The 15,378-nt window shown below is 41.2% G+C and overlaps 1 protein-coding gene across 1 annotated transcript in view; it reads right to left on the bottom strand.

Moving 5' to 3' along the window:
* The window catches only part of bcl2l1 (BCL2 like 1), a 38,667-nt gene extending 24,068 nt beyond the window's left edge, over nt 1–14,599 (bottom strand). The window contains exons 1-2 of the mRNA XM_061735097.1: nt 14,432–14,599; nt 9,297–9,958 (exon numbers count right to left, since the gene is read on the bottom strand). Coding sequence (XP_061591081.1) covers nt 9,297–9,815 — 519 coding nt within the window. The 5' untranslated portion in view covers nt 9,816–9,958; nt 14,432–14,599. The remainder of the gene's footprint in view (nt 1–9,296; nt 9,959–14,431) is intronic.
* Between the last annotated feature and the right edge of the window lie 779 nt (nt 14,600–15,378).

Raw genomic sequence — 15,378 nt, 5'->3', positions numbered from 1 at the left:
CAAAATTCTGGTTATTGCTAATATTCCGGTTACTGAAACATTGGGAATATTCCGTTTCCATGGTAATTAATCATTCAGGATATCTGGATCAAACCAGCGACGCACGGAGAACGTGATGACACAATTCCCCTCATTTCTGCTTCTTCTTCCTGTTTCCAAATTCAAAACAAATGCTGCTTCAACTTATCTCTCACCTTCTTGTAAATCTCGCTATCCCAGTACTTTCTACCGTCTACAAATGCAGAAATGTTCATATCCTTCATTACATTTATGAAGTGATTAGTCTCCTCCTGGTCTTGTTTCTCCGTGTTTAGAAGAACTTCCTGGACTCAAAAGACCAGGATTCCTTGTGAACAGAACATGTGCAGAAAACAAATTCCTGTTCCGTTTGATGGGGATATTCCGTTACGTTTACATGACCCAATATTCAGGTTTTAAAAGGAGTAACCCAGGGCTCATATTGGGGTTTTAAAAACCCCAATATGAGCAAATTCGGGTTATTCAAAGGGGTTATTGGAGTTTACATGGCCGTGCAAAACCGGGTTATTGCTAATATTCGGGTTTTAAAAGGGTTATTGATGCATGTAAACGCAGTCAGTGAGCTAGGAAAAGTGGAGCAGAGAAACGTAACGTAGCTCTGCTGCTCCGCTCATGTTAAGCTAAAGGTCACGGCGAGCCCTGACCTTCACGTGACCCCAGGTTCTGCAGGTGAACCCATCCCTCGGGGGCGGCACTGAAGCTCTGCGAGGAAATCAACTGGAATTAGTGAATCTGGGACCAACTTCTCATATTTTAATTAAAATTATCAGATGAATAATGTTTTCTAACTTAAATAAATTAGCAGCTTGTCTAAAAGCTAATTACTTTGCTTCGGCTGTCAGTCAAACGTCCTGTGAGCGTCGTATCAACGCCCTCGACCCTGCTAAACGACCGGCGCCGGGTTTTACAACTGCCACCGTCTCCATGGCAACCGTCTCCCGGGATGTTTTACACAAACACCTTCCACCGAGGACGGAGGGAAACGTGGAGAATCTAAAAATAGATCCGGTCGTAAGAAGGTCAGACTGGAGGATCCTGGATCCCTCCGTCGTCATGGTTACCGGGGACCACCCCCCTCAGACCTGCAGGGGTCCGGGTTCTGGTCCCTGAGGGACTGACGGGTCTCTGGTGCCGGGACGGAGGACGGAGGACGAGGGACGTCCCGGTTTGTCCTGGTGACCCACATCAACGTCTCGTATCATTTTAGGGAACATTCATGCAGGAAACTCGTTTCTGGAGTTCACATACTTTCCTGGCCACTATATCTGTTTTCTCCGTGTTTGCTCCGTCCCCGAGGTCAGCTGGTGTCCTAATAATAATAATAATAATAATAATAATAATAATAATACGCTGGTGTCCTAATAATAATAATAATAATAATAATAATAATAATAATACGCTGGTGTCCTAATAATAATAATAAGCTGGTGTCCTAATAATAATAGTAATAATAAAATAATAATAATAATAATAATAATAAGCTGGTGTCCTAATAATAATAGTAATAATAAAATAATAATAATAATAATAATAATAAGCAGCTGGTGTCCTAATAATAATAATAATAATAATAATAATAATAATAATAAGCTAGTGTCCTAATAATAATAAGAAGAAGAAGAAGCTGGTGTCCTAATAATAATAATAATAATAATAAGCTGGTGTCCTAATAATAATAATAATAATAATAAGCTGGTGTCCTAATAATAATAATAATAATAATAATAATAATAAGCTGGTGTCCTAATAATAATAATAATAATGATAATAATAATAATCTGGTGTCCTAATAATAATAATAATAATAATAATAATAATAATCTGGTTTCCTAATAATAATAATAATAATAATAATAATAAGCTGGTGTCCTAATAATAATAATAATAATAATAATAATAAGCTGGTGTCCTAATAATAATAATAATAATAATAATAATAATAATAAAAATGATGATAATAATAATAATAAGCTTGTGTCCTAATAATATTATTATTATTATTATTATTATTATTATTAATAATAATAATAATAATACGCTGGTGTCACGTCCCTGATGTGGCGGTGAGACGATCCTCCACCCTGTTATTGATGCTGGTCACCGGGATCAGCATCCATTGATCCGGACAGGCTTTCATGAGCTGTGTGTGTGTGTGTGTGTGTGAGAATGCGTATGTGTGTGTGCCACAGAAGGAGACAAAGACAAAGTCTGTTCTCGACCTGCTCGTCAGTTCCAGCGATGACACACCTGTGTGTGTGTGTGTGTGTGTATATATGTATGTGCGTATGTGTGTGTGTGTGTGTGTGTATATATCTGTGTGTGTGTGTGTGTGTGTGTGTGTGTGTGTGTGTGTGTGTGTGTGTGTGTGTGTATATATCTGTGTGTGTGTGTGTGTGTGTATATATATATGTGCGTGTATCACAGGTTCTTTGTTTGAGGGAGCAGTCACATGACCACCCCCCCCCCTCTGCACTGCGCCACCGTAAACATGAGAGACGACGACAGAGACGTGTGTTATGAACATGTGAGTTTGTGGAACTTCACCTTCAAGGATGAAGGGAGGGATGGAGGTCTGGAGGGAGGTGGAGGATGGTGGTGTCTGAAGGGAGGGGGTCTGGAGAGAGAGAGGGGGGGTCTGGGATCAAGTCTTAACGAGCGATTTCTTAACGAGGGTGATGCAGCGCTGGGACGTGGGGGGGTTGGGAGGAAGGTGCCGTAAACCAGGGTCACATGACCAAGATGTGGACCCACAACTGGGATGGAGGGATGGAGGAAAGTGGAGATGGAGGGAGGGATGGAGATGGAGGGATAGAGATGGAAGGAGGTGGAGAGATGGAGGGATGGAGAGATTGAGGAATGTGGAGATGGAGGGATGGAGAAGGAAGGAGGGATGGAGGGATAGAGATGGAAGGAGGTGGAGAGATGGAGGGATGTGGAGATGGAGGGATGGAGAAGTGTGGAGAAGAAAATAAACAAAGACCTGAGAGTGAAAGACATAAAAGTGATTTGCAGCAGGAGGAGGAGGAAGGGGGGGAGGAGGGGGGGCGTAGTAGACGGAGCTGAGGATGGAGGGAGGAGGAGGAGGAGGAGAGGAAGGAGGAGGTGTGGGGGGTTCGGGGTCCCAGGGGGAGATTTCCTCGTCTGCGTCTCAGCAGCAGCAGTAACAGACTCTCTGATCCGGCGCCGCCGCTACATGCTAATCACAGCCATTCTGAGGGCCGATCACAGATCACTGATCAATGATCACTGATCACAGATCACAGAGTGAAATCCATAAATTCTTCAGTATTATTGTCTCATGTAAAACACTGACATTGTATTATTAGGTTTCAAAATGAGGAGATGAGAAAGTCTCATGATTGACTGTTTTATTTCAGGCTGATGTGCAATATTTCACTCTAGAGACTCTTGGAGACGACTAAGCTACACTTACTAAGAGTAAGTGAAGCTTAGTAGCTTCAGCTTTATAGTTGGACCTGGACCCAGATCTGGACCCCGAGCACTGAGCTGCTTCCATGAATCCGTTTAATTCATTTCCAATCCGGATCCGACTGGAACTATTAAATCATGACAATCTCTCACGCTGTGAACAGACTGACGTTTCCACGGCGACCACAACGCTGCGTTTACCAGAAACAGGAAGATGAGAAAAACTCTCTTTGCTTTGATCGACACCAGGGCCGTGAGTTCCCCCCGCTGGGGAACCACCTGGTCCGGGTCCTGGAGGAGTGAGGACCGGTCTGAGGTCAGAACCTCAGAACCTCAGGGGGGACCGGTAGAGTCCCGGGGGGTTTCACAGAACCCGTAGGTGGAGCCAGGGAGGGACAGGAAGTGTGGCGGTAAACCCCCCGACCCCAGACAGGAAGTCACGCTCCGGAGGAGAAGTGAAAGTGTGGCGGCTCGGATCCAGTCGGGCTGCAACGATTCGTCAACGTTGTCGACAAAAATCAATAATCAAAATTGACAATGAATTCCATTGTCCACAATTGTCCCCAGACGTGTTTTTCCAACGGAGTGAGGCGTCTCACTTCAATACAATCTCTGCAGAGAGTCGCACATGCGCGATAGCGTCTCTGCAGCTGCACGTAATAAAAGTTCGGGAGCCTTTTAGCTTCGATACGGAGAATAAAAAGATGACGTCAGTGATGCATTTGAAGAGAAAGCACGTCGGAGTTTTGAACGAAACAAACTCATCTTGGTAAGATATTAAGCCTATTTTCATTTGTTAAATTAATTTGTTTCATTCGTTAACTTGGTTTATTTCATGTTATTTATTGGTATAATTTGAGCCACTCACAGTTACTCTCGTTGCTAAAACCTCAATCACAATTGATGCTGCGCGAAAGGAGAAAAAGCTTGTGCGATGACGACAATGATGGATTTGCATCTAATTTTCAGTCAGGTGACTATGAACTGTCTAGGGCTGGGCGATATGGACCAAAAGTCATATCTCCATATTTTCTAGCTGAATGTTGATACTCGATATATATCGATATTTTTTCTGTGCCATAATTGGGGTTTCCCCCAAAGCATTATAGCATAGCATCTCTGTTAGCATCTCTGTTAGCATCTCTGTTAGCATCTCTGTTAGCATCTCTGTTAGCATCTCTGTTAGCTTAATTTTTTTCTGAGGCAAACCCTTAAAAAAACAGTCAGTTTTAATACAAAGCCTCGTGCCAAATGTCACACAGGTTCCTTTTAGGGCTGGGCGATATATCGAGATTTTAATATATATCGATATATTTTCAAACACGATATGGTACTAGACAATATTGTTTATTTCGATTTAAAAAAAATATATATATTTTTTTATGATTTTGATTTATTTTCTGACAAATTGACTTGAATGTTTTATTTGACATTTGCACAAATGTTTTGTTATTTGCACAACTGTCAACCTCAGTGGAAAAGTCTGCCTGTTACTGTCTACATTGTATTAATTACAGTGTATTTTAATTTAATTGTTATGCAGGAAAGGGATATTTGTTTTATTTTATTCAAGAAGCATTTTTATTCTATATATGCAGGCAGTTTATTTTTATTTAATTTGTTTTATACATGTTGATATTGTGCAGACCTCTGTTAATAAAGGAACCTGTGTGACATTTGGCACGAGGCTTTGTATTAAAACTGACTGTTTTTTTAAGGGTTTGCCTCAGAAAAAAATGAAGCTAACAGAGATGCTAACAGAGATGCTAACAGAGATGCTAACAGAGATGCTAACAGAGATGCTAACAGAGATGCTAACAGAGATGCTATGCTATAAGGCTTTGGGGGAAACCCCAATTAAGGCACAGAAAAAATATCGAGATATATATCGAGTATCAACATTAGCTAGAAAATATCGAGATATGACTTTTGGTCCATATCGCCCAGCCCTAGTTCCTTTATTAACAGAGGTCTGCACAATATCAACATGTATAAAACAAATGAAATAAAAATAAATATATAGAATATATAGAATAAAAATGCTTCTTGAATAAAATAAAACAAATCCCTTTCCTGCATAATTAAATTAAAATACACTGTGTAATTAATACAATGTAGACAGTAACAGCAGACTTTTCCACTGAGGTTGACAGTTGTGCAAATAACAAAACATTTGTGCAAATCTCAAATAAAACATTCAAGTCAATTTGTCACAAAATAAGCTATATCAAAATCATTAAAAAAAAAATTTAAATCGATATAAACGATATTGTCTCGTACCATATCGCGTTTGAAAATATATCGATATATATTAAAATCTTGATATATCGCCCAGCCCTAGAACTGTCAATCATCCATCAAGCTCCACCATGATCATGTTAACATTAAATCAGATAGATTTGTCTGGACGTTTCTCTTGCGGGACGGGAGAAGACTTCTGCAGGAGCAGGATGAAGAAAACAGTCCCGCTATATCAGGGCTCTAGTGCCTAGTGTCTAGTGCAACCTCATACTAAATTTAAAAAAAATTACTAATTATCCGATTAGTTGACTAATCGTTTCAAAAGTCGGTGACTAGTCGACTATTAAAATAGTTGTTAGTTGCAGCGCTAGGATCCAGTCAGCGGTTCTGATGGTAAACACCAGGTCATCCACTTCTGCACGTCCGGTTACGCCGACACGGACAGCACCGGCCTCCTCAGTCCACCTGGGACCACATGGGACCACCTGGGACCACCTGGGACCACCTGGGACCACCTGGGACCACCTGGGACCACATGGGACCACATGGGACCACCTGGGACCACCTGGGACCACCTGGGACCACATGGGACCACCTGGGACCACCTGGGACCACATGGGACCACATGGGACCACCTGGGACCACCTGGGACCACATGGGACCACCTGGGACCGCCTCACTCCCCCCCGCTGAGGCAGCGCAGTGCTGCGACTATTTCTGACCCATGAGGTCACGAACATCCACACGGTGACGGGAGTGTTGACGTCGCCATGACAACGGAGAAACATCCGCCTGTGGTTATTATGGGAGATGTGATCAACGTCTGCGTGGTCGTGAGTCACTTCCTTCCTCCCTGATCGTCGGGAAATTACACTTTCATCATGAACAAATGGTATAAATAAATAATACTGGAGATAAAATGTGAATAATTTACAATTTTAAGCACCGTGAAGTGAAGCAAGAGACTTTTGGACCGCAGTGCATCCTGATAACCTTATTGACGAGAGAAAACTGATGTCTCTGTTTTCTTTATCTGATCAAGAGTCACCTGGTTCTGATCACCAGCCGATCAATAAGTGCGTCTCCACTGAAACCCCGACCTTTCTCTCTGTTCTGCGTCCAGGGTTCATGTGAGAAGTAGGAATGGGTGATATTTTACCGTTCACGATAAACCGTCAAAAAAATTCCCCACGGTAAGAATTTGTATCTCACGGTAAAAACGATAAATTCCCGTTGATGATGTTTTTGTGTAAAACTGATTTACAACGTACGTGTGCGTGAAGGAAGTAAGGAAGTAAGGAAATCAGCCAGAAAAGAAAGAAAGAAAGAAAGAAAGAAAGAAAGAAAGAAAGAAAGAAAGAAAGAAAGAAAGAAAGAAAGAAAGAAAGAAAGAAAGAAAGAAAGAAAGAAAGAAAGAAAGAAAGAAAGAAAGAAAGAAAGAAAGAAAGAAAGAAAGAAAGAAAGAAAGAAAATAGGATAGTCATTCCAGTTTTGCAGTACAGGTGTACTAATTTAATTGGTTTTTGGTGTAGTTTAGTATTTAGTATCTTTTACAGCAGTGATTTGGCTCCAAAGACTGAATGTGGTGATAGATTTATACAAAGATGGAGTTGAATTGGTATTTTTTTTATCGTCATTTTTATCGTTATCAGGATAAATGCCAGAAATTATCGTGATACATTTTTTAGTCCATACCGCCCATCCCTAGTGAGAAGGACCTCTGAAAGCCCCCCTTCCGACCTGGACCAGGTCCTGGCCGCGCTATCGATCCGAGGTGGGCGGGCCGCTGCGGCGCCGCTAAGCCCCTAGAAGCTCGTTAAGCTCCGGCTTCGATCGGCTCATGGAGCTGATCGATTAGAGGACGTCTGCAGCCGACCACACACTCACCTCTAGCTCAGAACAGCAGGGCGGTTCCAGACTAATACGGACTCTGAAATAGAGGTAGAACCGGACTAATACGGACTCTGAAATTGAGGTAGAACCGGACTGATACAGACTCTAAAGTAGAAGATGAAGGATCCAATTCCACACCAGGCCCGGTTTCACGGATTCAAACCTTAAACCTCCCAAACAAACTAATTATGTAAAACATGTGCAGCAACACAGACAACAGCAGACATGTCACTCTCTCAGAGTTGATACAAGTTTTAAACTATAAACCTTAGTTTTCCTATGGAAAGAGGGAATAAATCTTAAAATAAAAATGAATTATGAATTGTTAAGCTTTTTGAAAGCTTTAGCGATAGCATGCACCGTGTGTGAGAAACTCTTGTGAGTGAATCAAAACTCTTCTCACTAGAACTCCACATGTCTCTCGTGAAGCGACTGACACGACTGTCGTCCTGCGTGAGGCTTTGGATGCATGTATTCTGGTAAAACTCCGGCGGTCATTTATCAGTGAAATACTTACGACTCGCAGCGCATACCGCGTATCAGTTAACGACACGTTTAAACCAGATGTCTGCTACAACAGAAAGCAGCTGATGATCAAAGTTTATGAATTCATTACCTTACGATGTAGTTCTTTATTTTTATTGCTGTCGTTTATAAGTCTCTGTTACAGCGGAGTTAGCGGCGTTGCTCCTGTTCTTTCTGCCTTAGCGAGAGCCAACTTTGGCAAATCAATATACTCCTTCATGTGAGAAACTTGTGTTGAAATTCTTTTATAACATTCCACCTTGGGGTATCTCCTTTGGACACACCTTGCAAACTGCAAATTTGTTGTCCTTTTCGGACATTGTAAAACTCCCGTACCGGCGACGCCGTTTTCAGTGTGGATGTTTTGTAGAGACGGCCACAGCTCGGTCTGAGGTTTGGGAACGTACGTGCGGGCGGTGGTTTGTTGTGGTAAACGTCATCTGATCGGCTGCTTTCAACTATTATTTTCTGATCTCCGATCAAAACCGATAGGGCCATTATCGGGCCGATACCGATCAGTTGCCGATCGATCGGTGCATTTCTAACCGATCCCAAGATCAAACCCCAGACCGATCCCTAGATTAAACCCAGACAACCAATACCAAATCAATACGGAAAACACAACGATCGATGAAACTGGAAGAAATTCGTTTTCTTGGTCAAAACGTTTTGACCAGCCAGTTTTTCTTGACTCGTTAAGGCCTTTGGTACTATAACACTTTATATAATACTTTAATAACAATACTTTAGTACCATTAAGGCTGAATTATGGTTCTGCGTCAAATCGACGCCGTCGTGAACCTTCGGACTTCTCCGTCACTCCATTTCTCCGCGGTGCAGTTTCCCCCGCGACCGCTAGGTTGCAATCTTTTCCTGAATGGTTTATCCGACTTTTCCGGTCACAGTGAATCAAAGAGATAAGGACAACTATTGTGCAAAAAAACAAAACAAAAAAACTAAATAAATCACACATACACAAAGAAAAGAGGCTGAAAGTTCACGACTGCTTCAAACCGGAAACCAGAAATGCGTTGCTACCAAGTGAACCAATCACAGCCTCTCTACTGCGTTTGGTCGGCGTCGTTTTGATGTAGAACCATAACTCAGCCTTTAAGGTCTTCTCAAACCACCTGCAACCCAACCCTCCCGCGGCGGCGTCGGGGACTCACCCAGCCTCCCTGGCTCTGGATCCAGGGCTGGATCTGGTTGTCCAGGTAGACGGTCATCCACTCCACGATGCGTCCCACCAGCGGGCTCATCTCCTTCTCCACACACTCCACGCACAGCGCCCCCCCGAAGGTGAAGATGGCCACGATGCGGCCCCAGTTCACGCCGTCCCGGAACACCTCGTCCATGACGCTCTCGAAGCTGTGGTAGGCGGTGGCCGGCGTGATGTGCAGCTGGCTGTGCAGGTCGCAGAAGGCCTGGGCGTAGCGCAGCTCGAACTCGTTAGCCGTGTCGCGCAGCGCCTCCTTCACCGCATCCAGGTTCTCCGCCGCCGCCGCCGCGGGCGGCGCTAACGGCGGGGTGCCGGGACTGGTCCCGTTAAAGGTCCCGTTGGCGTGAGGAGTCTCTGCCGGCTCCGTCCGGCCGGGGGCCTCGTTGAACACGATGTGGTTGAGCGGGTAGCTCCGCTGCGCTAGCTTGTACTTGATGTAAAACACCACCAGGTCCCGGTTCACAGACATGTCGGCTCCCGGGTCGGTTCCTCCGTGGGTTCCTCCGGGTCGCTCTGAGTCGCTGAAGTCCAGCCGGTCCCCCCTCCTCCTCCTCAGACCACCATGCTAGGGGGGTCAAGTCCAGACCTGCAGCAGCAGCAGCAGCTCAAGCCCTGCGGAGACAGAGAGGTCAGAACTGAGGCTAACGGGGGGTAGCAGGTCCAGGTATGCTAACGGATATGATATTTTGAAGAAAAAAAAAATAAGAAAAGAAAATAAGTACAACTTAAAAGGAACAGAGGTCTTTAAAAAAACTAAATTCAGGACAAAATTAATGAAACGTTGTGTTTCTGTAAAAGGTTTCAGTTTATGGAACAATCTGGATACAGAAGCCAAAGAATGCAAATCAAACATTACATTTAAAAGAATCATAAAAGCCTGTTTGATGAAGAAATATCATGATAATTGTTAAGTTTGGTCGGTTTTCTCTTTTTTCTCTCTCTCTCTTTAGCACCATTGTCATATTGTTTTTCATTTAATCAAAAAAGAATATGACTATCCTTGTTTGACGACAGCTATTTTGTGTTATTTTATAACTTTGGAGTTTTTTTTTTGTTTGTTTTTTTTAAATTACGTTTATTGGAAAGTGTTTGTTTTTTTAAATTGCGTAATTTGTAATTTATTTAATTACATTTATTGGAAAGTGTTTTTTTTATTAAATTGCATATTTTTTTATTTTTTTTTATTCCGTTTATTGGAAAGTTCTTTCTTTAATTGCGCAATTTGTAATTTTTTTTTAAAAATTGTATAATTTGTAATTTATTTTTGTTTATTATTACATTAATTGAAATGTGATTTCTTAGGAAAAAGGGACTGATAAAATAAGCTTAGTCTTCTTTCTGTTCCCTTTATTCAAGGAAAGAGATTTGTTGTAATTATATTGAACTGTTTTGTTTTTCTTTTAATGAATGAAATAAAGATAAAGAAATAAAGATAAGGGGGGGCAGCAGGTCCAGGTATGCTAACGAGGGGGGGGTTAATTAAATTCAGACAGGTGGGTCAGGGAGCAGCTCTCTAATTGGACGGGGGAGCAGATGGCTGTGATGAAGGTGACAGCCACCTCCCTCCTCCTCCGTGACCTCTGACCTCCAGACTGAGACAACATGTCAACGTGGACGTGTGACTCTCGGGGGGCAAAGCATGCTGGGAGCAAAACATGCTGGGAGCAAAGCATGCTGGGAGCAAAGCATGCTGGGAGCAAAGCATGCTGGGAGCAAAGCATGCTGGGAGCTCGCGTCATGGTCTGGTCATAAGGTCTGGACGACCGGACCTTCGATCCGTCGTCAAGGACGAAGGAAAGGACGTCCGGCGGCTCTTTATTCACGGCTCGGACGTCATGGCAACCAACCATCGGCTGGACCAGCTGTCAATCAACAGACCACGCCCCCAATTATACAAACATACATTTACTTCATCTAATTTTATCTGATGGAAACTCCCTGTTCTAGGGCTGCACGATTCTGGACAAAATGAGAATCACGATTTTTTTGCTTAGAATTGAGATCACGATTCTCTCACGATTTTTTTCCAATATAAAATTTATTGCACTTATTACTTTAACTTTGCAACAGCTGAACAAAAATATAATAACAATAAACATCTCTTGTCTTCTTTACACAAACCTTTGAATAATTTAAACAATAATAACAATTTTGAACAATATTTGTTCCTCCCTGAGTTGAACACCCTTTCAGAAAGGGGACTTGTAACAGATCCTGTAGTTCTGAGGCAACAAATTATTCCTCTGGCTGCTTTTTGCTGTAACAGCTGACATTGAACATAAAAACAATAAATATCTCTCTTGTCTTTAAATAATTTTAACAATAACAATTTTAACAATATTTATGTGCAATATGTGTCAGGTGATGAGAAAGGTAGATGTCTCTCCAAATGTAATCCACAATCATTAACAAAATATAACAAACATGACAACATGATAGTTGACCATGACAGGACTACAACAACCTAGAACATAGGCCTAGTCCTTTTTTATGCAGCCATCTTTAAAAAAAAAAAAAAAAAAAAAAAAAAAAAAAAAAAAAAAAAAAAAAATTTTATAAAATCGTCGTCATTTGGAAATGAGATTGCGTTCAAGCATGAATCGAGATCGCGATTTTTTAACGATTAATCATGCAGCCCTACCCTGTACAGTCGTCATGGATGTCAGACATAACCATGGAGACCAGAACAGGTATGGATCTGGACCCTAGTGGTCTGTAGAGGACCTGCAGGTCTGGATCTGGACCCTAGTGGTCTGTAGAGGACCTGCAGGTCTGGATCTGGACCCTAGTGGTCTGTAGAGGACCTGCAGGTCTGGATCTGGACCCTAGTGGTCTGTAGAGGACCTGCAGGTCTGGATCTGGACCCTAGTGGTCTGTAGAGGACCTGCAGGTCTGGATCTGGACCCTAGTGGTCTGTAGAGGACCTGCAGGTCTGGATCTGGACCCTAGTGGTCTCTGGAGGACCTGCAGGTCTGGATCTGGACCCTAGTGGTCGTTAGGGGAACTACAGCAACACAAAGACCAGCAGGTAAGATGTTTACGTTACTGAAACTACAAAAGCTCCTCCCACCAGACATAGATGTTGTTAAAATAGTTAAAATAGACCTGTGATATTAGATAATATATCAGATTATTTATTTATTGTACCCTTGGGTAAATTTGGTTTACAGTGAGTGATTCATCTCGTTTTAAACATACAATCCAAAACCATACACTCATCAACACAGGACAAGATAAAGTGACGACAGTGCTTTGGCTAAAAGAACAAAAAAGACGGCCCCGAGATAAGAAGCAAGATAAGTTAAAACATCAGTAGATAAAAACACTAAAATATTCAAACCAAGCCAAAGGATTAAAAAATGTGCCTTTTCATAAAAACAAGATAAACGAAACAATACAAAACATAAATACAAAGTTATGTTGCTGATTCTCTCACTTGTTAATAGCACTGATGGCTGCTGGTACAAAGCTGTTTTCAAAAACAAATATGTTTGTATATATTAATAATAATTTATAATAATATATAATATTCATCCTGCAGCCAGATTAAAGGAGTTCAGGTGGAACAAACACCATCTAACGGAGTCTCTGACCTCTTCCTCATCTCCTGTTGCCATTAAACTGTTTTACTGGACAAACAATTGGCCCCGCCCACTTGCCCCGCCCACCTGTCCCTGGCCACGCCCACAGGTTCCCACCTGGGAAGCCAAAGAATGCAAATCAAACATTACTGTACATTTAAAAGAACAATAAAAGCCAGTTTGATAAAGAAAAACATGATAATTGTTAAGTTAGGTGGGTTTTCTTTTTTTTCTCTCTCTCTTTTTAGCACCATTGTCATATTTTTTTTTCTCTTTGAATCAGAAAAGAATACGACTGTGTTTGACGACAGCTATTTTGTGTTATTTTATAACTTTGTTGTAGTTTTGTTTTTTTTCTTTGTTTGTTTGTTTCCAAATTACATTTATTGGAAAGTGTTTTTTTTTTTATTTTTTTATTTTTTTTAAATTGCATAATTTGTAATTGTTTTTTTTTCTTATTACATTAATTGAAATTTGATTTATTAGGAAAAAAGGGCAAATAAAATAAGCTTAGTATTCTTTCTGTTCCCTTTATTCAAGGAAAGAGATATATTGAATATAATATATTGAACTGTTTTGTTTTTCTTTTAATGAAAGAAATAAAGAAATAAAGGCCCCGCCCACCTGGCCCATGACCACGCCCACCTGCCCCCGCCCACAGGTTTCCACCTGGGAACTTGACCTTTTCCTGCAACAACACTGACATTTCACCTGATAATCAATAATAATAATCAATTTTTTTTAAAATTGCGTAATTTGTATTTTTTTTTTTAAATGCGTATTTTGTAATTTTTTATTTTTTTTTACTATTAATTATTAATTGAAATTTGATTTCTTTGTAAAAAGAATTCCATTTATTGGAAAGTGTTTTTTTTTAATTGTGTAATTTGTTTTTTTTATTCCATTTATTGGAAAGTGTTTTTTGTTTTAAATTGTGTCATTTGTATTTTTTTTTAAATTGCGTATTTTGTCATTTGTTTTTCTTTATTATTACATTAATTGAAATTTGATTTCATAGGAAAAATAAAGGCCCCGCCCACCTGCCCATGGCCCCGCCCACAGGTTTCCACCTGGGAACGTGACCTTTTCCTGCAACAACACTGACATTTCACCTGATAATCATAATTACACTGATGCAAATGTCTCTGCCGTTATCAGGGCTGCGGGCGTCGCACCCGCAACCCCAGCAGGTCCCCAGCAGCCCGTGGGGGGGCTTTAATAACCCAGGTCTGGGGTAAACTGGTGTAAACACACCCCGCTCCTGCAGGATTCACCCCCCCAGCAGCACCTGAACGCACCATTCCCCTTAAAAAGCAGATTTTAAACCCAACCCTCAGCTCAAGGGTCGCGGGGCAGCGCGGGACTCGAACTGTCAACCCACATCACCACGTTGTTCCAGCGTGTCAGCCTCAGTGTGAGGTCCGAGTCCCCGGGGTAAACAAGCCCCAGGCTCGGACCAGTCCAGCTGTAAACACGGCCATGAGGAGAATAAAGAGAGTCTTACCAGCAGAACCAGCGTTTCTGTTTCTGTTCTCGGTTTTTTGGTTAAAGTTTATCTTCTTTATCTCCGGGTTTGTCTTCGTAACAAAAGGAGGATCGGAGCGAGTCAGTCAGAGCTGCTTCTGTCACGGGGAGGATGCAGGAACACTCGTGGAGCAGCAGCAGCGTGTGTTTCTGCGTCCTGCGGGTCCCTGAACGCACCTCGCCCCGCCCCCCCGCGTCTCCCACCGCAACGTATTACGTAAAGGATGCGTTCACGGACCGGTTGGGAAATGGAATGCCAATCAACGAACGTGACAATTTGTTTATACAGGACTGTCTCAGAAAATGACAATATTGTGATAAAGTCCTTTATTTTCAGTTATGGAAAAATGTCATACATTCTGGATTCATTACAAATCAACTGAAATATTGCAAGCCTTTTATTATTTTAATATTGCTGATCATGGTTTACAGTTTAAGAAAACTCAAATATCCTATCTCAAAAAAATAGAATATTCTGGGAATCTTAATTTAAAACTGTAAGCCATAATCAGCAATATTAAAATAATAAAAGGCTTGTAATATTTCAGTTGATTTGTAATGAATCCAGAATGTATGACATTTTAGTTTTTTAAATTGCATTACAGAAAATAAAGAACTTTATCACAATATTCTAATTTTCTGAGACAGTCCTGTATGCTCAGTAGTGTGACACATTTTATTAAGCTGTAAATCATGATCAGCAATATTAAAATAATAAAAGGCTTGCAATATTTCAGTTAATTTTTTAATTGCATTACAGAAAATAAAGAACTTTATCACAATATTCTAATTTTCTGAGACAGTCCTGTATACTAGTGGTGGGACTCGATTAAAAACATTTATCTAATTAGAGGCTTTGTAATTAATTAATAGCAATCAATCGCATATCAAAATTTTTCAAATTTAAATGGATTTTGGTACATGACT

The sequence above is a fragment of the Cololabis saira genome, chromosome 12 (genome assembly GCF_033807715.1).
Source record: "Cololabis saira isolate AMF1-May2022 chromosome 12, fColSai1.1, whole genome shotgun sequence".
NCBI classification, from domain to species: domain Eukaryota; kingdom Metazoa; phylum Chordata; class Actinopteri; order Beloniformes; family Belonidae; genus Cololabis; species Cololabis saira.
This window is presented reverse-complemented; position numbering and strand designations above follow the sequence as displayed.